Genomic DNA, 27,391 nt, shown 5'->3' on the forward strand with positions numbered 1-27,391 from the left:
TAGTACAAGATGTGAAAAAAAATATAAAAAACTTTGAGAAATTAGCTAATTTTGCCCATTCGCCCTTCAAAAAGCAGAACATAAAGCGATGAAAGAGTCGTACGAATCACAAAATTATACCATTAAAAAGTACAACTCGTCCTGCGAAAAAAACCCTCACACAGCGCCATTGACTAAAAAAGATTAATGTTAGGGGGTCTATAAATGTGGCGATACACATTTTTTTTTAAAGGAAGGGTGAAAAAGTTGCAAAAAAGCTGCATAAGGGCTTATTCTCACGAGCGTATATCGGCCGGCGTTTTCACGGCTTGCCAATATACGCTTCCATCTAAGCAGTTCCCTCGCCCTCACCGGCTCTCTGCCTCTCTCCTCCACTCCTGCATTTGCAATAGGAGGGGGCAGGATGGAGGCGGAGCTGGCTATAGACAAGGGTCGGGAAGGGGTGGGAGTTTAGCTCCACCTCCATCCCGCCCACTCCCATTGCAAATCACTCAGAGGGGAGGAGAGAAGCAGAGAGGCGGTGAGTGGGAGGGACAGCGTTGGAGATGAGCGAACGGGCTCGTCTAGAGCAATTACTCGATCGAGCATTGCTTTTTTCGAGTAACTGCCTAATCGGGCGAAAAGATTAGGGGGTGAGCCGGGGGTGAGCGGTGGGTTGCCGGGGGGGGAGGGAGAGAGCTCCCCCTGTTCCCCCCTGCTATCCCCCGCTCCACCTTGCCGCCTTCCGCCCCCCCCCCCCCGGCAACCCCTGAATCTTTTCGCTCGAAAAAAGCGATGCCCGTTCGAGTAATTGTCCTAAACGAGCACGTTCGCTCATCTCTAGACAGCGTATATCGGCCGGGCGTGAAAACCCAGCCAATATACGCACGTCTGAATAAGCCCTAAATTTGGACTTGATGTAATAGTACTGACCTTCAGAATTAATTGAACATATTATTTATACCACACAGTGGACACCGAAAAAAAGTTAAGATCCCAGATTTTGTTTATCAGCTCTCTAAAAAAAATGGAATAGAAAAAATTGTTTACAAAAATGGGGTAAATGAAGACTAGAGCTCATCCTGCAAATGACGAGCGGTCATAGAGCTCCGCCGATGGAAAATTTTTAACAATTCAAATCCTTCTAAGAAAAAAAAAATTACAAAAGTAATGATGCCATTAAAACATACAAGTTGTCCCTTAAAAACCAAGCCCCCATACGGCCATGTCGATGGAGAAATTAAAAGGTTATGGCTGTAGGAATTCAACAATGAAAGGAAACTGAAATATTGTTTGGCCATTAGGGCATAAAATGGGCCGTCACTAAGGGGTTAATGATGAAACCCTATGGACAGTGCCTTTGCCTTTTGAAAAAAAAATATAATCTCTCAGTTATGATGAATATGGAGTAACTCTCCGATGGTAGATAAACAAGAAGGCATTTACGCATAGGGACGCTGGCTCTAGCAGTGAAACATGCTTAGAGAAGTAAGGAAGATCTGCCACAGGAAAATAGGAAACCAATATTAATGATTGAAAGGATGAAGAAACAGACCCAAAAGTCCACTTATTTCCTATGTATTTCAACCCTAGCATTCTCACTCTTGGCATGAACTCTCCAACGGGCATTCCCCGGTGATGACTTTGGGCCAAGAATGAGTTTCCTGCTGTGGGCTTCTATGTTTGCCCATAACCACACATTTATCCTCCTTTGCTGTCTGAAGGTCCAAAAATTGAACCGATCTCTGACTACAAGTGTAGGTAAGGCTCACATTTAATCCATTGACATGTAGCCAACACATAAACTCCACAAACTACAATTCGGCTTCAGGCCAAATAATAAAACTATTGTCAACTTTCTGCAGCTGCTGGATGAAAAATGATTCCAACCAGTAGTAAGAAAGCTCAATGGATGTTCAGTGGTGGGGCTTGCTCTCTCTGTACACACGGTGATCGGGTTTCCTTTGTGAAATCTTTGTTTAATTGTAAATCCAAAATGGTGATTGGCCTAATCCAGAGTCCATGTATATAGTCTATAGCGCTCAAAGTCCCACATAAACTGTATGTACATACAAAAACAAGTCTTTACCCCCTTATCGAAGAAGACTCAAGTTATGAAGGAGTGGATGTCCCAGGATTTATGTCAAAGGCAACGCGTTTCGGGGTCTCCTATGCTAATGCCCCCTTCCTCAGGCAATACATACAATGCAGAATATACAGTGAATCATACATCTATATATATAAAGATCTCTAGTGTTCACTTACTTGGCCACCGCCATCTTCCCTTCTCTATCCAGGAAGTCCTTACCGGAACTGGTAAAGATCACATAACTCATCGAAGGATAAGATATTTCCCATATGGAAACTCTAACTAAATAATTTCTTATTCTTCATGTTTGATGATCCTATTCTAACAAACCATAACGTATATATATTGTCTTATAATTAGCGGGCATAAAACCCAATTACTATTCACATGGTACGCTCCAAAACCGGAACCTCCTATAACGTCCTATAAGCGCTACACTCTACCAAACCCATCCATGTATGGAATATTATTATAGAAAGACACAAAGAGAGTTACATATACTGATTAGTTGACGTTGTGATGATAACAAACTTCTTGCTGCCCATTTTACTCATCACCATGATGGATCAGTATCTGGTCTGCGATTTATGGATATCTATCAGCTGAATGTGGGCAGCAGAGGGACGGGTTTCATAAACTTTTCTCCGATTTGATGAAAAATAATAAAGTACTGAGCAGATAATATAAAAGCTTTGTAATGCAATCGTATCCCAAGATACAACTACAACCACTGCTGGTAAACCATCTACCTATAGAGGGGTGAAAAAAATAGGGGCGAAAAACTCCATAAACCTCTACGAATGAATACCTATGGATGACTCCCAATATTCAAATAAGGAGATCACAACAAAAAGAGCAAAAATAATAGAAAAAAAAAACAAAGGTCCATGAGATGATAGTATAAAGGTAATGGTGTCAACTGTGACTACAAGCAAAATTACCATTAGTCTAACTAAATATGCAAAGATCTTGCTAATAATTCTAAATTCCGATATACAGGAACAAGGAGCTACTTATCTAAAACAAGACCTGCCAGACTCACACTTGGTAAGTCCCTAGCTCCCTGTACAGCTCAACGTATTTCCCTGGCCTATCAAGACCAGATCATCATTATCTCACCAGTCGCCAGGCAGACATCAGTGCGGGACGGCTTCTCATTGGCCTTCTGACTTTCTCCTCTGATGATCTGGAAAAATGTAAAAAATGAGTAAAGAATTACTTTTATTAATTATTAGAAAAAAATAAAAGGAAGTAAAAGTTTAAAAAAAGACTTTTCCCCAAAATTTCCAATAAAAAAATCAACACAATAAAAACCAAAAACGTATTTGGTATCACTAAATCCATAAAATCTATCAAAGTAACGCATTACGTCTCCCACATGGTGAACGTCGTCAGAAAGAAAACAAATTGTGCTTTTATGGCCACCTCATCTCCAAGAAAAAATGTAATAAAAAACAATCAAAAAGTCATATGTATTCCAAAATGATTCAAATAGAAAATAAAGGACGTCCCGCAAAAAAATCAGCCCTCGCACAACTATGTTGACTAATGCAATAATAAGCCAGTTAGGGTGGCTGCACACGGACAGATTTCTGCCGCGTTGCCTCGCAGCTATTAGGTTCCATTGACCCTAATAGCACAATGCTCATGATGCGGAATTCCGCACCGTGAAATCACCCGTTCTCACCCACGGCATGCTCTATTTGCCGCGGGTGTACACGCGGACGGCTTTTGTTGCAGTCAATGGAAGCCGTCCGTCACACTAACTTCCGCTGTAGCACACCGGAAGATAGCGTGAAACCGCTTCCTGGCCTACCGCCAGCCGCGTCATACGGCGTGTCATATGACGCTGCCGGCGCGTCACGCGCTCTATTGCACATGCACACCGAAGCGTCATGCGGGACGTCGGGCGGCAGATTTGTGACTGAGGTTCCAATGCAGATGTGAAACCAGCCTCAGGCCTCATGCTCACGGGTGGGTTGGATTGCGCATGCAGGAGCCTGCATCGGAATCCGACTCTGGCGGCAATGGCGTCCGTGTATACCTGTCATTCTGTTTCCTCATCTGTACTGCGGATGATCCGCACCGGTTCACCGTCAGACATGCGCAGTAGAGATTCTTTTTTAAACTCCTGCTTTTCCCACGGAATCTGCGCCCCATCCACAATGTCAATTATATATGGGCTGCAGTTCGGATGACTTCCATTGATACATGGGCGTCAGCAAGTAAAATAAAGCATGCAGATTTGATTTGCGCACCTTACTGTACAGAAAAGAAAACGCAGCATGCTCCATTTCACTGCGGATGCTGCACTGATGGCTTCCATTGAAGTCAATAGAAGCCCTCCGATCCGCGGCCCGCGGATTCCATGGGAAAGCCGGAGTTAAAAAAAAACAAAAACCATTGCGCATGTGCATGTTGGCCGCAGCTTCCGCACACATCCACAGTGAAGAGCAAAAGACCCGCAGAAGACCCGGATGGGTAAGTTGAAGTCCTGCAGTGTTCTCGGCTGCGGACAGGTTCGGATTCCTCTGTGGGCTTCCACATGCCAAATCCGATCTGCCTGTGGACATGAGTCCTAAGAATATATTAAGATACTGTGTACAAGCGTCTGGAGGTATTCAAGAGACTGAAGAGGCTTGAAATATAAGCCCTTCCCTGAAAATCATCCCTGGTTTATGTAAAAAAATAATAATAATACATTTAAAATCCCCACCTACTGAAAGGGCTGGGTCTGATTGTTTGAGCAATAAGGCAATCACAGGCAGCACTCAGCCATTCATTGAATAACAGCTGAGTGCTGCCTGTGATTGGTCACAGCACTCAGCCAATCACAGGTAGCGCTTGGCCATTCATTGAATTCAGTGCTGTCACAGTGTTTAGTCACAAAGGGACTCCCCGCAGGGATGAAGAAATCCTCTGCCAAAGCTGTGGCAGGGGATTCTTTACTCCCCGCGGGTATAACTTTGAGTCTATTCTCTTGGTCGTCCAGCATTGGGCACTTTTTGCCTTCCCCTAGTTGTGGGAGACAATATAGGCAGTAGCTGTTTTTTTGTTATTTTTCTTACTGTATATAATAAGCTTGATCTGGTTCTGTATTGATGGTATGAGCTTGGTTCTGGTATTGTATATAGTGAGCTTGGTTCTGTTTCTGTATTTATGTTATTTACTTGGCTCTGATGCTGTGTTTATGCTACGGCACACAGAAATAAACATGTTATTGGTGGACCGCTACTTCATGGGCCAATGCTGTGTGTTTACCCGCATAGGCTAATATTTGCTAGCCAGCTCCTCATGGTATCTGTAAGTTCTAACAGACATGTGCATTGATGCTTCACTGTTACTTGCACCATCTTGTAAAGTCCTGGGACTTAGCGACAGCTTAGACTTTGAGAAGTGAAATAGTCATGTATTAAAGGAGAGATATCAGTGCTCCTTCTATGGAGAAGGTGAGTATTCTACGAGGGGTGTACTCACCTGAGCTACATAGCTTATGGAGGGCAGATGGCTGTCGCAGCAAACAGGAGGGCATGTCAACAGCAGTAGATATAACCGGGCAAGTAGCTGGTAATGTACAATGTAGGGCATGTGCCTAGCAATATATATGGGAGGGCATGTAGCAAGCATTATATATCATGGTCATGTGGCATTTACTTTGTATGCTATAGTACATGGTAGGTACTTTTATATATTGTTGCATACGATTGACACTTATGGGGGCATCTGGTAGATACTTTGTATAGCATGGCAAGGGACTGACCCTTATTGGTTCACACGAAGGGTAATTTTTTATGGTGTAGCAGGTGATTGGTACCTTGGAGAGCCTTTTGGCTGGCACCTTCTACAGTACAGTATATGGTAGGCACATTGCATAGTATAGTATGTCCTGTCTATTACTTCCAGTTTTGACTATAAGAGGTGTATTAACTGCTACTTCATATGCATTGTTTAGCTACCATTATTTAGGGTGTTCCAAATGCGTGGTGCCATAGAGAGAATACCTTTATTTCCAATATGCCAACATATTACCCTGCGCTTTGCAGAAGAATCAAGGTAAAAAATGACAAATGATGAAAATATGCAAAAAGTCAGACCTAACAAGAGGGGACAATGGCGGAGCCTACAGTACAGGAGTGCATGTACCAGAGGGCTGATGCTTTGACAACTGCTGCCATCTGCTGTTTAAGTGATGAACTGCCATAAAATGCAGATAGCACCGCTTATCCACATCAGCTAAGGCTCCATTTACTCTGAAGGAGAATCATTTGCACGAGTGAACGAACTAGTGACATCATCATCAGCTCGTTGACACTCGTGCAGCCTGTTTAGGGAGGCAGATTCATCGTTGAGTATCTTTCACTTCTTGTTCACTACTCGTTTGATGTTTCACATTCCTATGTGAGACTTTGAACGAGAAGTGTTTCAACGCAGCGATACGTGAACGAACCAACAAGGATTTTTATTCCGGCTGACACATAATGACGAATAAGAAGTGAACAATTCTTGTTGATCGTTCAGTCGTTGGCTGACGTTAGACAGAACGATTACACTGGGGAACCAAAAAGATTTTTATCATGATGTCTGGAATTGTAGACCGCATTCTGGGTATTTCTGTGTAGTTTTTGAGATATTCCTGATGTCATTATCTATTTTTGCTATATTTCCTTTATTTTCCCACCAGCATTTGCTGACTATTAGTACATATGATACATATCGGCATCACCGCACATCACACTTGGGTTGATAAAAAAATGTGTAGAGACAATGAAGAGAAGTGGAAAGTATTTTGGCTGCAAATGTTGAAAATTTCCTGCGATGAGCATGGAGAAGCTAAAAGCAGGAAAATTCAATGGACCACAAATCCGGGAACTCATGACAGACCAGCGTTTCCAAGATTCAGTGGACACTTTAAGGCTCATGCGGGTCATTGTTTTGTATGGTTGTAAAGCATTTCCTTGGACTATAAGGCCGCTAACTATAGAGAACTAGTGGAGAATACGCGTACTTCTGTTTCTGAACACATGGATGTATCATGAACATCAGATCGCAGGACCTGCAGTCATTTGGGATCAAATTCCAGATTGTCTTGGGGATGTAAGTGATGAACAGGGTGGGCAATTTCACCAGGAAATAAGGACCATGGAAGAACAGGACTGCGGACGATGGGATACACATATAATGGTGGACTACTGGTGACCATGGAAGAACAGGACTGTGGACAATGGGATACACATATGATGGCGGACTACTGGTGACCATGGAAGAACAGGACTGTGGACAATGGGATACACATATGATGGCCGACTACTGGTGACTGTGGAAGAACAGGACTGCAGACGATGGGATACACATATGATGGCCGACTACTGGTGACCATAGAAGAACAGGACTGTGGACAATGGGATACACATAAGATGGCCGACTACTGGTGACCGTGGAAGAACAGGACTGAGGACGATCATATACACATATGATGGCTGACTACTGGTGACCGTGGAAGAGCAGGACTGCGGACGATGGGATACACATACGATGGCAGACTACTGCAAAAACATCCAGTGCGAATGTCCAGGAACATCTCATCGCAGGTAATCATAGGAATGTAGTCTTAGCGACATGTCTCAATGAAGAAACTCTTGTTTTATTCGTGTTCTAGGCTTCTTGAGATCTATCTTTGTACCTTTAGCTTGTGATTGGCCGTCATTAGATGTATATTACAATAAGCGTACATTTATATGGACATATGTCATATCTTGATAAGCAGATCTGATGTAGAAAAACTAATATCATTTTCAGAATCTATGACCCCAAAATACCCCCAAAAAGTTCTAATGCCTCAATCATCAAGAACCGTGTTCCCCAGTGAAATCATTGACTTTGATTGGTTTTAACAATTTTTTGAGCGATAACCGTTCCGTCTAAATGCCCCCTAAGGCTCTGCTGTACCACCGACAGCCAAACTGCAAGTCGCCTCATTATCAGAAGTAGGACAGCTTTGAACACTTGTAATACGGACGTATTTTAGTGCATTTTAGACAGTAGCGTGGCCGCAGCACCCGGGTATGCAAGAGTGCAATTTTTTTTTACAAAGGGGAAATCACTAATGACATGAAAAATATTTTTCACATAAACACCTTTTGAATTACCATCCAGAACACAACATATTGATACCCGGACAGATCAGGCTCAGATTGTCCTCTATATGGTCAGTTTAAAGAGGTTGTCTCATAGAAACAACTCTTTCTCACATGAAGCTTGCCCAGCATGCTGTATACTTGAGCACATAGAGCTGGTAATGCTGGTAAGTACCTGGAGAAGAGGGGGGATTTATTTAGAAGTTTGGTATAGGACCAAGCACTTTCTAGTTATGCCCCTGGAGCTAAATAGACCTCTCCACCTTATGTTGCCAGTGTTAGAGTACTCCTTTAACCCGTTTAGGACCAAGCACTGTAAATATACGGCGCCTGGTCCCGGGGCTTAAAGACACGCCGATAGTAAAATTATGGCGGGATTTAAGCCTTCTGTCTCTGCAGTCAACCAGAGGCAGGATGGGTTGTCAGCTTCTAGCAACAGCTGATAACCCAGAGGAGAAGACAGGAGGGGTTTTTAACCCTTTCTGCCTTCTCCTTCCCCGAGTATACAGTGCTCAATGAGCTCTGTGTACTAGAAAGTGAAAGTGGAAATGTAACTTCCACTATGGGAGCCGGAGGTCATGTGACCACCGGCATTCCCTACTATAGCAGAGCTGCAGGGTCATACTACCTTGACCAGCTCTGCCAGTGACTAATGTCACTACAGGGGTTGTTTTCCCCTGTAACTAGGGCTCCTATGGATGACGCAGCTACAGTGGGAAAGTGTCACATAAACATGTGAATGTCCCCCAGAGGTCTTACATGATGTCATGGGGAACACAGACAGTAAAAAACATAATTACATAAATAAGTAAAGCAAAATTACAGAATAAAACACAATATATACATTAGGGCGCCTACCCACTTGCGTTGCCGATTTTCGCGCGTGAAAAACGCGGCGTTTTCTGCGCATTTTCCGCAGCGTTTTTTGCAGCCCTCCATTGACAATCATGGGTGCATTAAGAGAAAAATAAGGAGACATATGCAACTGACAGTTCCTATGTGAAAAAACCCCACGAAACGGAAAAAAACCCCCAGATGGACAAGAACACATTCTATACTAATTGCTCTTGAGAAAAAACGCAAAACATCACAGGAAAAAAAATCGCAAGTGGGTAGGCACCCTAAGAAAGAAAATAACCCCAAACCGACGCCAAGCAAAACTGTTGCTATAAGCGCCCTACAATCCAAAATCATACATATTATATATCAAAGCATCTGAAACAAAATGAGGAACCCGTTCCCATATTTTATATTAGCATAAATATACTAATTTTAAAAAAAACTAGAAATGTTAAAAAAATCTTTTTTTTTAGCTTTTTACCCCCAATAAAACTAAAAAACTAAAAAAAGTCAGTGAAAAACATAAAAAAATAGCCCTATATGTCACGGCCAAAAAACACAGCAAAAATAATTTTGGTAGCTAAAGGAAAAAAAATAGGGCAGTAAAACCCCCACATGGGTAAAATCCATTAAAAGTGTCTGGTCCTTAAGGTACAAAACAACCTGGTCCTTAAAGGGTTAATGTAAAATTTGCAATTGGCAATATGGCTACTGGGATCTGAGTTCTCTCATGTGTCCAAATTAGTTAGCGATGATCATCGAAGAAAGAGAACAAGAGGCATCAATCATGTGAAGTCACCACTGTGCCCTTTCTGAGGGATCAGCCCAGTGTTAGCTCTAATAATAGCACAAATAGAACAAAGTAAGGTATAGTGTCTAATCACAGTGGACAAAGCCTTGAAAGTAGCAAATTGTTGAGTACTGATGAATTAATACATAATATGACATGTTGCGTACATTATCTTACACTGATAAGAGTGAAAGAAAGCGGATACAATGACTAAATATGGTCTCCAGGAAACGCTGCTTCTACGAAGAACTAAGCCATATATTAACCCTTAAATAACAAGTGTAACACAGATCATCTTAGTACTTTCACAGCAGTACTTGCTATTACCTGTGATTGACTCCAGATTTTGACTGATTATGTTACATTTGACACTTCTGTACTTCTACTAGATTGATTATGCATATGTTTGTGGCCCGTATACTTCATTTGGAATAGCCAGCATGGGAAACGTGTTTCAGGGCTAAACCCCTTCATCAGTTCAGCTGGTTAAAATATACAAACAGTTAGGCTGCCTGTCCACGGGTGTTGCCGCTGACCACGGAGAATTGCGGCAGGAGAATCACAATCATTCTCTACTCGTGGACGGGGGAAGCGCTATGGAGAGCTTTCACTGCGTTCCCCGTGGCGATAATCCGGCAATGAAAACCCGTCTGTGGACAGGCAGCCTTAGAGATCTAAGGATCGGAAGGTCGCAAATGTCAAGGGGAATACCGAGAAACCGGTTAGAAGAATAGCAGCTGGGACTGGAGAGGAGATCAGAAGTGAGATGATGGTTTACCATGCTGGCTATTCACTTAACCAAATAAAAAAGAAGTTTCACACCTTATCACCTTAATTATTTATCTGTCTTTGGAGTCTTTGGTCATTTAGGTGGTGCATCATCTAGTAAGCAGCCTCTCTACTATTCTTAGCACAATTTGAACCTCTACAGTCCTTGTATCCACTTTAAATTATTCATAGCCAAGCTTTGCTTCACCCCCTTTATTTTCATATCTCATACCCCTTTGCTTGACCTTGGCTTGTCGTGTGACTAATATCCTGTTTTCTCTTGTGGTGTTGTATCTATCGTTACGGCTTTGACCCTGCTTGATGACCGAGGAACCTGGTTTCTGTATATGCTACCCAGAGAAGTGCTGCACAACCAGCAAAGACTGAAGCCCTGGGCCAATGGAGTACTAAGATCCTAAACCAAGGGGTTTGTCATAGGTGCAATGTGTAGTCTAGTTTCCCTGAGTGCCTAAGAACCAAGCTTGTTACATAAATGTTCTGCTATACGTTACATTGCTGGAAGTAACAGGATGTATTCTGTCTTGCAGATATTTTGCCGTCATCTTCCAAAGAAAATCTACTACAGAGTTACATCTTGCTGTTTAATGTGACTATTCCGCAACATGAGGAGGTGACAAAGGCTGAGCTGAGGCTTTCTTTAGGAGACTCCGGTTTGTGTCACCTCAGTCTGTTTGATGTCATACACACTAAACCCTCAAGGAACTTAAAGGACTCCAATTCCTTTTTAGCGTCTAAAGATATTGAAGGAGATGAATCTGTAACAATTGACATCACCAAGACCATAAAACGATGGATAAAGTCCAAAGTGCAACTGAATAAACTGGAAGTTTTCCTTCAGATGAAGGCTCCATCAGAAATGTTCTTCAAAACTCAAAAGTTTGCCCTGGATTCTCATAGTAGTCACCCTCCCATTTTAGTCATTTTCTCAGATGATCAAAGTGAGAACATTGTGAAGGAGAATCCCATGGATCTAGCTCAGATGATGATTTATGAACAAAGTAACAACCTTGGGATATTTTCCAAAAACATGATGGCTGATGATGGTGAAGGACATGAACCCTTAGTAGTAAGCAAGACAAGGGCAAAGCGTAATGCAGAAAGGAACCACTGCACAAAAACATCACTTACGGTCAACTTCAAAGACATTGGATGGGACTCCATCATCATCTTCCCTCCAAGTTATGATGCTGGCCAATGTGTAGGAAGTTGCTACTACCCCCTAACAGATAACCTGACACCTACAAAACATGCTATTGTGCAGTCACTGATGCATATCAGAAAACCCAAAGATGTTGGAAATGCTTGTTGTGTGCCAACCAAGCTGGAAGGTTTGCAAGTTGTATATCGGGAAAATAGACAGACAGTGCTCAAGAAGAATTACGAAGACATGAAAGTAGTGGAGTGTGGTTGTAGGTAGTCTTCCTTAATAGGCAATGTTTACAAAGGACAATTACTAGAGATGAGTGAGCATACTCGCTAAGGACAATTACTCGAGCGAGCATTGTCCTTAGCGAGTATCTCCCCGCTCGGAAGAAAAGGTTCGGCTGCCGGCGCACGTGACAGGTGAGTTGCGGCGCTGAGCAGGGGGGAGCGGGGGGAGAGGGAGAGAAAGATCTCCCCTCCATTCCTCCCCACTCTCCCCCGCAGCTCCCCGCCTACCGCTGGCAGCCGAATCTTTTTTTCTGAGCGGGCAGGTACTCGCTAAGGGCAATGCTCGATCGAGTAATTGCCCTTAGCGAGTATGCTTGCTCATCTCTAACAATTACCCATTCAGGGCCGGAGAAGTAGGCATGCTTTACAGATAACATGTTACACCATAAATTTGCTAACTTATTTATGTACTCTGTATACTTGGATGGTTGAAATTCAGAAACTTAAAGGGCTATTCTGGCAGTAGTAAGTGATTGATCTCTGGGAACCAAACTGAAGGCCATGGTCAGAGGCGTAATTTAAAGCTTCTGGGCCCCAATGCAAAATCTGTAACAGGGCCCCCAACTATAATGCTTTATTCATACTACTAGGCTTACTATATGGAGAAGAGAGGCCTAATGGGCCCCCTTAGGGGTCCTGGGCCTGGGTGCAACCGCATCCCCTAAAGTTACGCCCATGGCCATGGTGCTCTGTGGAACACTACAGTTCTGTTTGAACTTTGCCCTGCATAGTGCTATGGCCATTCAGGGGCCCTTGAATGTAGTAATTCTCTGTACAGAGGTTGGACAGTGGAGACACTGTGCAGGGGACATGCCTGTGGTCAGTCCCCCACTGACGTCATTTTGTTCTGTAAAGATGGATCTGTTTAATTAACTATTTACCATAGTGTACAGCTTGTAATGAAGTGTAATTGTACTTGCAACAAACCTTGGACATGTCATAGGGACATATCAAAAGTTTTGATCATTTGGGGCTTCGGATGCTCAGACTCCCACCAATCAGCAGAAGCACTCATTCAAACCCTGTCTCTGCTCGATATCTGAAGACAGGCTCAATAGAACGTCTATGAGCCCATCTTCTGCTACTGAACAGGTACGGCGCTTGGATGAGCGCTTCACCTGCCTTATTCTAGTGATCGGTGGGGATCTCAGCACCCAGATCCCCACCAATCAAAACTTTTGACATATTCCTGTGACATGTCAAAAGTTTATTGAAAGTACAGTTGCTCTTTAAAGAGTCTCACAGTATTTTCAAACATTTCAAATTCTGTCTTGGTATAGATTATCAGAAGACAAGGAAAAGATACAGTCTACAGTAAAACTATACCTACTACTGGTTAATAGCCAGGTCAATAATGTGTTAAATGTGTCATTTAGGGAAGTGCCAGGTTAATGAGGTTGTTTAGGGAAAAGAGAAAGTGTCTGCTTCCCATCCCAGAGAAACAGTGCCACTCTTGTCATGGGCATATTCACCTGAATATGACTGAGCTGCAATGGCACACACAGTCCATGGACAACAGTTGCCCTGTGTCTAGAAAATGGGAAGCAGACACTTTTCTTCCAATGTTGGATGACCCCTTTAAGGGAATACTGAGGCTGTGTTCACACAGTGCATTTTCAGTGTAGATTCCAGCCTGGATTCAGTGCCAAAATCCATATCAGAATCCATGTCCTGTACTTTGCATTCATACAGGACAGTAAAGGTGCCATTATTAATAATAGGGGCAGAAAAGGGCAGTATTATTCATTACGGGGCAGAAAAGGCACCATTATTAATAATGGGGCATAAAAAGTCGGCATTATTACCTATAGGGTCAGAAAAAGTGGCAATTTTAATAAAGAGGAATGAAAAAAATGGCATTAATAATGGGCAGAAAAGGGCAAACTTAATAATAACAGGGTAAAAAAGATGGCATTATTATCCACAGGGGCAGAAAAAGCAGCATTAATAATTATGGGGGCAGAAGTGGCAGCCTTATCTATTGTGAGGTCAGAAATAATGGCATTATTTATTACAGGGGCAGAAGAAGGGCATTATTTACAAGTGGGATAGAAAAGGCAGCATTATTAATTATGGAGGTAGTAAAGGTGGCATTATCAATTGTGGGGGCAAAAAGTGGGAATTTTTATTTATGGGGCGGAAAAGGGGCATTCTTAATTATGAGGATAGAAGAGTTAGCATTATTACTGATGGGGACAGAAGAGGGGCATTTTTTTCTGTGTGGAGGTCACTAAAAGCAGAACTTCCTGCATGGGGCCTAATTACTATCTGGGGGGTTATGGATTGCGTAGAGATGTGGAAAATGTAGGGAGAGTGATGGAAAAGCAAGATTTCTGTGTGTCAAATTCTGCAGAGACAAGTTGTGGCTGGGAGGAGTCATTGTGATGGTCTGGGCACGGATAGAGAAGAAAAGGGAGAGATAATGACACCAATCAGAGATAACATCATCTGTGATCACTGGAGATAACTACACTGTATTTAATATATATGTAGAGCTGGCAACTGACTAAAATGACTATAATTTAGAGATATACTATCATTATGAAGGGGTTTCTGTGAGGGGATACAAAGGGTGTGGCTTAACATAAAAGGGGTATGGTCTGAAAATCTGCCACCATTTGATAGATGTGTGGCAAAGTTATTATAGTGCTCAGTGTTACCATGGGGGAAGTGGCATAATAATTGACTGCTCCATATTGTGGGCAGCCTTAATCTGGCCCTGGCTACTACTCTGGCCTGCTATGCCTACTTTCACAAGAAACTTGGACTGCTCAGCTAGTAGGGAAGGAGGAATCTGGGATGCAAAGCTCCATCCGACTTCCCCTTCTCCCCAGTCTGGTTATTCCATCCCCATGTGTGCTCACCAGTGCCCTCCTTATGGCTCCTTGTCCTTACTATGCCGTCCCTGGTCGCTCTTTAGGTAGATAACACACTGGTGTATATTTTTTTGAATTTCTTACTTTTGTGTTTTTCATGTTTTGATCCATCTCTACAGTCACACATTGGGCTGCCTCATCACTCGTTATTACAGCACAAAGATCTTGCTTTACTGCTGTTCTTTATCATTGAAAGCAGTGGGTGAGATTTTCGGCCTGTCTGCTGCAATGGAAACAAAGATTGAGATTTTCTTATAATATTGCTAAGGCCTCATGTACAGTAATAGTACTCCTCAATGATCCTCTCACAGTAACTACACCCCTTGGTGACCCCGTCACAGTACTAGTATAATTGGCACGTGCCAGCTCTTTACAGTGATAGTAATTACAGTGCAGTTACCTCCAGTGATCACAGGTGACACCTCCTTTGATTGTCAATGTCCACTTTTGTTTTTCTTCTTTCTGGCCCAGATCACCATGAAGACTTCCCCCTACCACAACTCGTCTCTGCACACTCTCCCCATTCTGAAGCTTCCCCCAGTTCTCCCCTCAGTAACCCACTCATAGTAACGTAATAGTGCCTTCTCTGTGGCCCCACTTGACTTCTACAGTATGACTCAATAACTGATTATGGTTACCTTACCACGGATGATAATAATAATCTAATTCTTTAACACCAACATATTCTATGACACTTTACATTTCAGAGGGAGCATGAACAGATAAAATCAGACATTCCAGAGTAGCAACTATTCAAAAATTCAAACAATAGGAGTGCGGGCCCTTCTCGCGAAGGCTTACAATCTATGAGGAAATGGGGGTGACGCAGAAGGTAAAAGTGCTTGCTTTGTATATTGATCCAACCATCTTCTATAAAAAGAGGATAGTATATGTAAAGCTGCATTAGCCGGGCACCTTATGTATATGAACACCGATATGAAGTGCGTTAGGGTGCAAGGAGTGTGGGGGATACTAGGAAATGAAGGGATGCGGCTGCTGATCAGTACGACTTGGTTATATAATGTTGGCTACGACATGAGAATAATAGTACAGAAAAAAGCCAGTCTAGGGTGCGTTCACACGTTGTGGAAACGCTGTCCAAAAATGGCAGCAGAAATGTTTACTAGTAATGTGAATGGGATTAAAGCAAATCCTGTTCATATGTAGAAGAAAACAATGCTGCAGATTTTCTGCCATACCTGTACTGTAGGTGTCACTGCAAAGGGATTTTTCCAACTTCCTTATTTGCATAAATTACCCAGAGGAGCTAGCATGGGCTTATAAGTCTCCTCACTCACCTATTAGGTGTCCCCACAACCCTTTTGGGTGCTCTCCCTGGGGAGAGATTATACCATCCCCGACCCACTCACCCTCAAGGTGTCTTCACATACTTTTTGGATGCTCTCCTTAAGGAGACACTCCTCCTGACCCAGATCGCAGGCCTCTCACAAGCTAATACAGAAACCTACTGCACGCTGATGAGGGGGAACACCCCGAAACAGCTGTCTGCATATGGTTCTCGAGCTTCCTATTTCCAATCATTGTTAAAACTTGATAGAAAGTCACATTGATGTGAAGGAATGCAGGAGTGGAACCAGAGACCAGTTTTCCGTTGGTTTCACATGGCATCGTTAGACTTGAGCCCTGATCATATCACGTTAATAGAATATGTCAGACGTATATATAGAGAACAGCCCCCATGTGTAGCATCGATGGCAGGCTGCAACGTATTCCACTGTATAGGCATGCAGCCCCCACTCTATAGATCTTGGGCTGACTTTGGAAGGATTTGGACTGCTTTCCATCACCCAAGGAACCTCTTATGACAACAGAGCTTTATTCATGACTCTGGGAAGCAGGGAGTTGAGCGGTGGTACCCAGTTATTGTCAAAAGTAGCGGTGAGCATAGTTGCTCATATGGCCATGTGGTTTTGCCCTAACTGTGGATTTTGATGTGGAATTCACCGCGGGTTTGCGGTGCGTCATGCAGCCTATTCCGTGAAAAGTCTCTGAGGGTCCTGGTGCAATTTCAGCTAATGAGGTCTAGCTGTCCCACTGGGAGATAGGGGGGTCTTCCATCACAGTCCTTGTAAAAGCCATAAGCAAATCACAAGAGGTTCTTCTATTCTCAGGAAGCACAAAGTAATTTATATTTATAGATGTGATAAGATTTTATGTATTATATTCCTATAATGCCGTAGACCAGTGTTCCCCAACTCCAGTCCTCGGTGCCCCCCAACAGGTCATGTTTTCAGGATATCCTATGGTAAGAACACCTGTGGCAATGTCTGAGGCACCAACAAGAATTACATCACCTGTGTAATACTGAGGAGATCCAGAAAGCATGACCTGTTGGGGTCCATGAGGACTGGAGTTGGGAAACACCGCCGTAGACGGACATGCTACAAGGGGCTGTATAGAAGACAACATGCTAAGGACTGTACTAGAGATGAGCGAACGTACTCGGTAAGGCAGATTTCACAATCGAGCACCGCGATTTTCGAGTACTTGACTACTCAGGTGGCGCCGTGGGTGAGCGGGGGGTTGCAGAGGGGAGTGGGGGGGAGAGGGAGAGAGAGAGAGCTCCACCCTGTTCCGCGCTGCTACCCCCCGCTCCACCACGCCATGCCCCCCGGCAACCCCCGAATCTTTTCACCTGAGTAGTGAAGTGCTCGAAAATCGCGGTGCTCGATCGAGTAATTACTCGAAACGAGTACGTTCGCTCATCTCTAGACTGTACATATATCATGTTACAGGCCATAGCTGGAAACCTGTTGGGCTGTAATAGACATGTTTCATGATGACTGCCAATAATCATTATGGCTCCGTTGCGTGTAGCTATTGGACCCCAATGCAAAATGTGTCTCAGAGCATTTGACTACTGCATATCATTTATAGTGCAGGTCTATTCATGTGGGCCAGAGGGACCTCATCAGGTTCCCACCATATAAATATTTCATGGGATTCCCGTTTGCCATGATGAGTGTTGCAATTAAAAAATGGGAATGCTTGACATATGCTAATTAAATCATTCCACCTCTGGTCATACAGAATCACAATAGAGAATTTGCTTTTTATCCCCAGGAGGATGAGAGGAGGATGCATCTATATGCACTCCTCACACAGTAAGTAACGGCTATTTTCTGTAATTGTTTTTAATTCTTGATTTCCCCTTCTGTGATGCATTTATATTAGTGTAGGGACCCACTACAACGCAAGGAACCGTGAAGTGGTTAGTGGGCTCATGTATCTTGGCCAACATCCAACCAATGCCTTGCATTTATTATCTATCATTCACATGCAGTGTGGCTTTAAGACTCCAGGGGGAGCCCAGGGTGGCAGTACCAATGTGGTTCACTGATGGATATGCAGGGCAACCCGCCGAATTATCATGGCGTCATTAATAGGTTGCTGGTCTGCATGGTGAACTACATATATCAGAATGGTCTGGCACCCTGTATCCACTATGTGTGGGAGTGTACACCAAGCACCCACCCCCCTCATTATCAAGAGGCAGTGTGAGTGGGTGTTTTATCGGTGTCCTCACAGGTGTTATTGGCTCCTCCATTTGGTAGTCAGCTACCTGCATGGTGAGAGGAGGATGCATCTATATGCACTCCTCACCCAGTAAATCACGGCCATTTTCTGTGATTGCTTTTTTATCCACAGAAACAATGTCCCTCTTCTCCATAGGACGTGTCTGGTGCAACTTCGTCCCATTTAGTTGAAGGGATTCTATCATCAGGTTCATGCCACCTGAACCACGTGCGCATGAACCCGGGAGAGGGATGCCTGTTGCACTTGAGGGTGTTTTATTCTGAGACGCTGGGGTATTTCTGAATAAATACATTTTTAAGTTTGAGCTGTGAGTCACAGGGGTGAACCGGCCCCTCCCTGCCTGCTGCATGCAGAGTGACAGTGTAGTGGCCCGGGGCGGGGGGGGGGGGGGGGGGTGTCTTCATATGGTAGCCACATAATCGCCAGTCCTGTAACACCTACGTACTCCCAGGAGACATAGAGGGTGCCTTACATTGGAAAGACCCCATCTTTCCCCTTTCTTCACAAGCTTAAGCTGGAACTTGGAACAACATAATTGTCTAAATGCAAAGTGATACCTCTGCCATTACTAAAGAACTGTACCTGTTGAAGTAAACTGAGTGCCTCCAGTTTGCAACTCAAAGCTACCAGGACTCGTGTCAATTATTTCTCTGTTAACCCTTTGGGTTCCTTCAAGGAAGAGGTACTGGCAGCACGTGACAAACCACCATTGATAATTGCTAACTATAGTAACCCTTTTTGCCCCTGTGCCCGACCGAACCAAACCTCCGCTGCCATTGCAGGAAGAGATCGCAGGGCCACCTGTGACATTCATTTGTTTACCCATGGTCTTCCCACATTGGCGCACCCCGCTCGGATGCTGCAACAGCTCCCTTGCCTTTTGTGTATAGAGAGAGAGCTGTTAGTCAGCATTCAGGGGGCGGGGAGAAGTCAGCGTGGCCCGCCCCCTGACTCGGAGCTCAGCTTAGAGTCACATTTCAAAGTGCACTTATTCTGAGACATTTCAGTGTTGTAGCATAAAACACCCCCACGGGCAACAGGCATTCCTGTTGATTTCAATGAGAGTTGCGCTTTAAGTTACCAGGCCACTTCACGGAGGTCGGAGCAGAGCCTTACTTTGCTTATGCTCCAACCTCTGTGTAATTGTGGTGCTATCAACAGGCCCACAAACAGCTGATCGGTCGGGGTCCCAAGTGACAGACCCCAGCCAATCAACTGTTGATGACCTATCCTAAGGATAGCTCATCAATAGTGTTCTCCCTGGAAAACCCCTTTAATGCAACTGTACTGCGATACTGGACTAATAGACAGGACTTGTGCTGTTGCTTGGTGCAAATAACGCAGCCCCTAATCCAGTGCAATCTCTTTAATGGCAAAATCAGACGAGCATTTTTTTGCCCGCGTCTATGTGCGCAAAAAAACTGCGTCTATTAGAACCATTTGTTTCCTATGCGGTGCTCACATGTTCGTTTTTTAGAGACACAAAATCTTTGCACCTGTAAAAGATAGGACATGCGTGCCTTAAATGCGTGCCGGTAAGGTCCGTGCTATGCATAAAGACAGAGGTGACAGGGTTTGAGAAAACTCCCGGAGGGCTTCATTAATCCCCGTGGGGAGCCCCCTCATCACTGAACACTATGACAGCTGTGGCAGGGGATTCCTTCCTCCTCACGGGGAGTCCCTTCATCACTGAACACTGTGACAGCAGTGTTACAGTGTTCAGTGATGAGGGGTCTGCAGCAGCGACGAAAGAATCCCCTGTCACAGCTGTCACTGCTATCCCATTACTTTCAATGGGGCTGGCAATGGGATGCAGGCAACCCCTGTAAGAATTTTCAGGGAAGGGCTTAGAAGATAAGCTCTTCCCTGAAAATAAGTCCTAGCTGCTGTAAAAAATAAGAAATATACATCACCTAGCAGCGCTGTCAGAGCTGCAGTGCGTCTTCTCTCTGGCTCCCCAACACTCTTCTAAAGCATTTCTTCTGGCTGGGCATTTAAAAATCCCCGTCCCCTGAAAGCACTGCCTCTGATTGGCTGAGTGCTGTGACCAATCAGAGGAAGCGCTTTCAGGGGGTGGAGATTTTGGGGAGCTAGGCAGAAGATGCGCGGGAGCCCCGACAGTGCTGCTAGGTGATGTTTTTTTTATTATTTACATCAGATAGGGCTTATTTTACTGTTGAGTTTTTTAGCATGATTTTACTGCGTCCAAACCGCCCCATGTGAATATGCTGTCTAAAACCAACAGCAGCCGGCAGTGAGATGGAGAGGATGGGAAAACGGAAATGTGGCACAAGGTTCTCCTAGTGGTTGAGTCTGCAGACTGTGAGCCCCCTGTAATTATGCCACTGAATGCCAACTCAGCAACATCATGACATTGGTTTCCTACTACTAAAAGAATGCTTCAGTGAGGAGTTTGTTTTCAACCCTGAATCATCCCATCCAATTGCCTTCTAGTTGGGTTTGATACATGTTGTATCCCAGTGAATCTTGTGCCATTTGTTGGTGAACTTCTATAAATTGTTGTAAAATTTGTATAACTACTGTAAGTAAATAAAGGAGATGTTTTTAAGCGCTGTCTTCCATTTCTTCTTCCTACAGCTTCCATATTTGTTTATGTTTCAGTGCACAAACAATTGGACCCTTGTTCATAACTGGAATTTGGTATTGCAGCTTGGATTTTACTCTCCACTATGGTGGCACATGGAGTCCTTTATTCTGCCATATGGTGTCCATAGAGTACCATATTAAAGGAAATACTCTTCCCTACAAGCAATGCTCCTATGGGAAATTGCCTTTGTAAAACCGCATTCAAGATGAATTTACAAGTGCCTTAAAAATGTGGCCCATTTAAAAACCCTCAGTCTGAAGGCTAAACAAGATAATCTAGTAAAATAGAGGCTGACGTATGTTCACTTTTTTTATTATGCCACCATATGAGATCACAGGCTTATTGAGGTGAAATACACTCTTAGTCAAAAACAATCTCGCCCCTAGAAGAAGTTGTCGTTTTCTGCAAAACCGGGCATGCAGATTCATCTCAGGCAGATATATAAATGATTAGATCTGTGACGTGATTAGATGAACGTTCTTGTCACCTGAGGCCCTAAAGGTGGTTCCCCCCTTGGCCTATAAAAGGCTCCTTGTGTATAGTGACCTCTTCTTCCGCTTGTGTAGAGCTTGTTGACCACTAGATGCCTCTACGACGCAGAGAAGAGATTTCACCCCTTTACCTGAGTCTGAGAGCGGCACATTATTGGGATTCGAGAACCTGGATGGTCACATCAATGAATTGTCCCCCACCTGGGCTGCTCTGACCAGACTGTTAGGAGATGTTGGGACCAGTAACATAGTATGTAAGGCTGAATGAAAACAATGTCCATCTAGTTCAGCCTGTTTCAACCCTCCCCCTTGTTAGTCCAGAGGAAGACAAGAAAACCCCCAACGAGCCAATTTAGCTCATTTGGAGGAAAAAAAAATCCCTTTCTGCCTCCATAATGGCAGCCAGAGTAATCCCTGGATCAACATTCGAGATCAACAACACCACTGGTCACCTAATTTCTATATCCTGTAATATCACAGTGCTCTAGAAAGCACATCTAGACTCTCCCAGGTCCAGCCTAGAACTTACTTAATTGTAAATCAAATTGGTCTAACCTAGTCGACCCCTCATGAACCCATGCTGATGAGGAGTTATGCATTTTTTTCCTTGAGGTATTCTAGGAAGGCGTCTCTCAGAAACTCCTAGAATATTTTTCCAAATATTGAAGTGAGACTTAACGGCCTGTAGTTACCAGGCTCTCTTTTAGACCCCTTTTTGTATATTGGAACCGCATTGGCAATGTGCCAATCCAGTGGTTCAACCCTGGTCTCAATAGTGTCCATAAATATAAGAAATAGCGGTTTAGCTATCACATCACTTGGTTCCCTTAGAACCCTTGGGTGTATTCCATTTGGGCCTGGTGATTTATCGATTTTAATCCTCTTTAACCGGCTCTGCACTTCCTCCTGTGTTCGGCATGCAATATTTAAAAGGAGTTCATTTTATTACCCTGCATCTCATGTGACATTTCTTTTTCATTTGTGAATACACTTAAAAAAAACAACTGTTTAAGAGATTTGCCTTTCCCCCATCGTCTTCTATGGTTTCTCCTGCATTATTTGTTCGAGGGACAGTGCTTTCCGTGCAAATCCTTTTACTGTTAATACAATTGAAGAATAGTTTGGGGTTATTTGTGCTCTCTTTAGCGATCAGTCTTTCTGCCTCCTCCTTAGCAATTTTGATCTTTTCTTCACATGATTTGTTTTTTCCCCATATGATTTTAGCACTTCTTCGCTGCCTTCTTGCTTTAGTAGTTTAAACGCATTCTTTTTTTCCTTTATTGCCCCCCTTACTGTCTTGTCGAGCCACATTGGTTTCCTTCTACTTGTAGTTCTTTTATTTTTAAAGGGTATGAACTGCTCACATGAGGTAATTAGGATGTTTTTAAACTTGTCCCATTTCTCGTATGTAATGTTATTTTTGAGAATATTGTCCCATTTAATGTTACCGATAGTAGTTATGAACTGATCAAATTTTGCACTGCTAAAGTTTAGTTTTTTGTTGCTCTCTGATAAGGCTTCTTATTGAATGACAGCTGGAAAATAATTGTATTGTGGTCACTATTTCCCGAGTGCCCTGCCCCTACACCCCCGAGATTCTGTCTGGTTTGTTGGTTAATAATAAGTCCAGAATGGCCCTCCCTCCAGTTGGTTCCCGCACAAGTTGGATAAGGTAGTTATCTTTAATTGCTCTCAAGAACTTATCACACTTGTGAGATTTGCAGGCTTCGTATTCCCATATTATATCCGGATAATTAAAGTCCCCATAATAATTACTTCATTGTGGTTTCACACCTCTCCATTTGCCTTAAAGGGGTTGTCCCGCGCCGAAACGTTTTTTTTTTTAACACCCCCCCCCCCCCGTTCGGCGCGAGACAACCCCGATGCAGGGGTTAAAAAAACAAACCGGGTAGTACTTACCCGAATCCCGGCCGTCCGGCGTCTTCATACTCACCTGCTGAAGATGGCCGCCGGGATCCTCTCTCTCTGTGGACCGCAGGGCTTCTGTGCGGTCCATTGCCGATTCCAGCCTCCTGATTGGCTGGAATCGGCACGTGACGGGCCGGAGCTACACGGAGCCGGCATTCTGCACGAGCGGCCCCATTGAAGACAGCAGAAGACCCGGACTGCGCAAGCGCGTCTAATTTGGCCATTAGACGGCGAAAATTAGACGGCAACCATGGAGACGAGGACGCTAGCAACGGAGCAGGTAAGTGAATAACTTTTGATAACTTCTGTATGGCTCATAATTAATGCACAATGTACATTACAAAGTGCATTAATATGGCCATACAGAAGTGTACAGACCCACTTGCTGCCGCGGGAAAAACCCCTTTAATAATAACTTTTCAGTTTCTTCTTTTGCTTTTGGTGGTCTATAGAAAACCCCTATCAGGATTCTGTTATTTTTTTTTCTCCCTGTATTTCTACCCACAGGGATTCCATGCGTTCATCTCCTATCCCTATATCTTCCCGTAGCCTTGGCAATAAGTACAATTTAACGTACAGACATACCCCTCCCCCTTTCTGTTCCCCATGGTCTCTTCTGAAGAGATTATAGCCCTTTAAATTCACTGCCCAATCGCACTTATCATCATGCCATGTTTCCGTTATTCCCTCTATATCGTAATTTTCATCAGACATTCTTGCTTCAAGCTCACCCACTTTACTGATCAGACTTCTTGCATTCGTTGCTATACAATGTATACGGTTGTTATTGTTCTTTATATTCATTGTGATACTAATGGTACTTTTAGCTGTTCTGTCAGTTCTAACTGTACTAACACCACCCCCTGCTGGACCCCCATTCCCATTACTTTGTCCCAGGTCTCTATCTATATTGTCTACCCCCCTGTTTCTCTTTTTGCCCTCCCCTCTGGTCCCTAGTTTAAACACTCCTCCAGCCTTCTAGCCATCTTCTTGCCCAGCACTGCCGTACCCTCCTCATTAAAATGCAGCCTGTCCCTACTGAAGAGCCTGTAGCTGACAGCAAAGTCATCCCAGTTCTCCAGGAACCCAAACCCCTCCTCCTTACTCCAACTCTGGAGCCACTTGTTTACCTCCCTAAGATCCTGCTGCCTTTCTAGTGTGGCTTGTGGTGCAGGTCGTATTTCCGAGAAAACTACCTTGGAGGTCTTCGCCCTAAGCTTGGATCCTAGGTCCTTGAAATCATTTTTGAGGGCCCTCCATTGATCTTTAATTTGTTCATTGGTGCCAATGTCCACCATGACTGCTGGATCGTCACCAGCCCCTCCCAGTAATCTGCCAATCCGATCCACGATTGGTTGAACTGTGGTGGGGGCACATACACAAGGCGACCGGGCTAAGGATGTCCTCTACAGACCACCAGGGAAGAGAATCGTTTAATCCTCCAACAAGCACAAGCAGCTCCATCCAACATCCAGAGACAAGGGGCGCCATCGTTACACTCCTGTGTCTGTCAGAACCATTTCCAGGTGCTTGGCTAAAGGACATTTGGTATCACGGCACCCATTATATTTACTGCCTGTGGCATACACCCACTGTCACCTTCGTTTGCAGTGGTGTCATGAATGACGAAACTGGACTGCTACAGAGTGGAACTGGGTTGTCTTCTGCGACAAATCCAAGTTTAGTATGGGCACTGACAACGGCCGTGTTCATGTCTGCCCTCCCGTATCACATCTTGTATGGCAAGCTAGACAGAAGAATATCACAAACAGCACTACTCCATAAGACCATCTAGATGGGACCCAGTAGCAGAGTGCCAGCTACAGAAGGAGTCAGGACCACAAGGCTCCAAAGTTACAATTAAGAAAATAGATCCGCGGCAGCACATAAAGATGCAGTTTCAATCAAACGTGTTTATTCTAAGCTTGACTCGACATTTGGAGACCAGGTTCAAATCAGATCTTTGAACAAATTAAAAATTAGGCTACAAGTGGAAAATTTAGGCCAGATACATAAAGCAATTAACTTTGATGTGATAAAAGTATTATTAGTCTAAAAGTAGGTGATATAGGAAAAGCCAAAGACTTGTTGGTATCTTCTCACATATGGGAGAAACTGTTAAAATGGGGGTTGTGGGCCCTACTTTTTGCCTTGGTCAGGGACTGCCTTCCTCTAAAACAGTCCGCAGTTAAACTGATTGTTTTTGTGATTTATTGCATCTATTTTTTCCTACTTCTGTCTATTTCATCATGCTTTCTTTATATTCCATAGATAGAACCCCTCAGCTCTCCGTAAGTCTGGAATCAGGATTACAGGACGCTACTTATCGGCTTTATGTCATTTGACAGGTTGAAAAGTTCATGTTCTACGTTAGCCCTAGTCTGAATTCTATTGGTCATTAAACATGGTGTCAGATGTGTCCCAATATAACACCAGGATAAAGAAGGCAAATCCTAATTACTTGAATTAATTACGATTAATGTCTTCAAATGTACATATCATGCTTTTAACCCCTTAAGGACGCGACCCTTTTAAAAAATCATAACTTTTATTTATCAGAGTTGCTGTCTGAGGGATTGTTTTTTGCGGGACGAATTGTATTTTTTAATGACACTACTTGATGTGCCTTATAATGGACTGAAAAGCTTTAAAAAAGTTCCAAGTGAAGTGAAATGGAAAAAAAAAAGTAATTCCGCCATTTTTTGGGTGGGTCTTGTGGCTACAGGGTATACACTGCAGCAAAAATTACATGATGATTTTATTTTATGCATCACTATGACTACAGCGATACCAAACTTACATGTATATGTTTTTTTGCTGTACTACTTTTAAAAAATAAAACCTCTTTGGAAAAAATTTCAACTTTCCTGCTGCCATCTTCTGACCACCATAACTTTTTTATTTTTCCATCAACGTAGTTTTGTATAGGCTCATTTTTTGCAGATGTCTTGTCCTTTCAATTGGTACCATATTGGAATACATACGACTTTTTGATTGCTTTTTATAAAATTTTGTCTTGGAGACGGGGTGACCAAAAAAGCGCAATTCTGGGCTTGTGTATTTTTTTTCTAATGATGTTCACCATGTGGGGGAAATAATGTATTTTCCTAGATCGGACTTTTATTGACGCAGTAATACCAAATATGTGTTTGTTTTGAATTTTTCAATTATAAATATCGGAAGAGGCCTTTTTTTTTTAAACTTTAATTACCTTTTATTTTTTGTTATAATCAGTAAAACTTTTGTAACTTATTTTTTTTAGGTCCCCGTAGGGGACTTGAACTTGTGATCATTTGATCGCTCCTGCAGTATGATGTAACACCATAATATTACATTATACCAGGATCTAACAGGCAGTCTATCTATCTGAAGGGCTTTTAGAAGGCCCCCAGCTGCCTTAGCAACTGAACAGCTCCCTACAATTAGGCCGTTTAGGACCCACAAACTCCAATTGGGGCATTTAAAGGGTTAACAGCCACAATCAGCATGAGCGCTGATCACAACTGTTGCCGGTGGGTGTCAGCTGTGAGAAACAGCTGGCACCCACATTGTATGGAGCATGCCCATGGCATAACTGTATGACCTGGAGCGCCGAAGGGTTAAGGATCCTTTAATGGTACTTCTAGTTTAACCCATCAAATCCTTGAGTAATAAAATAGTCTGGAACAAAGAAATGTGCAGCACTGTTTCCTATATGTAAGAATAACAATCAGTGTTGATAATGTCAAATACATGTCTGATATAAGTAATATAAGGCTCGTGTCACACATGGCTTTTTTGGCAGTTCTTGTGGTAGTTTTTGATGCAGTTTTAGTGGCCCGAAGTCTATATATCTGTCCCCTCCATAATTGTCATACATGTCTAGTTTTTTATGTGG

General features: G+C 43.4%; 1 protein-coding gene across 1 annotated transcript in view; it reads left to right on the forward strand.

Annotated features, from left to right (window-relative positions):
- Positions 1 to 12,038, forward strand: part of LOC136587415 (dorsalin-1-like) — a 36,621-nt gene extending 24,583 nt beyond the window's left edge. Inside the window, exon 2 of the mRNA XM_066585983.1 lies at positions 11,149 to 12,038. Coding sequence (XP_066442080.1) covers positions 11,149 to 12,038 — 890 coding nt within the window. The remainder of the gene's footprint in view (positions 1 to 11,148) is intronic.
- The last annotated feature ends 15,353 nt before the right edge of the window (positions 12,039 to 27,391 follow it).

Source organism: Eleutherodactylus coqui, chromosome 13 (genome assembly GCF_035609145.1).
Source record: "Eleutherodactylus coqui strain aEleCoq1 chromosome 13, aEleCoq1.hap1, whole genome shotgun sequence".
Classification (NCBI taxonomy): domain Eukaryota; kingdom Metazoa; phylum Chordata; class Amphibia; order Anura; family Eleutherodactylidae; genus Eleutherodactylus; species Eleutherodactylus coqui.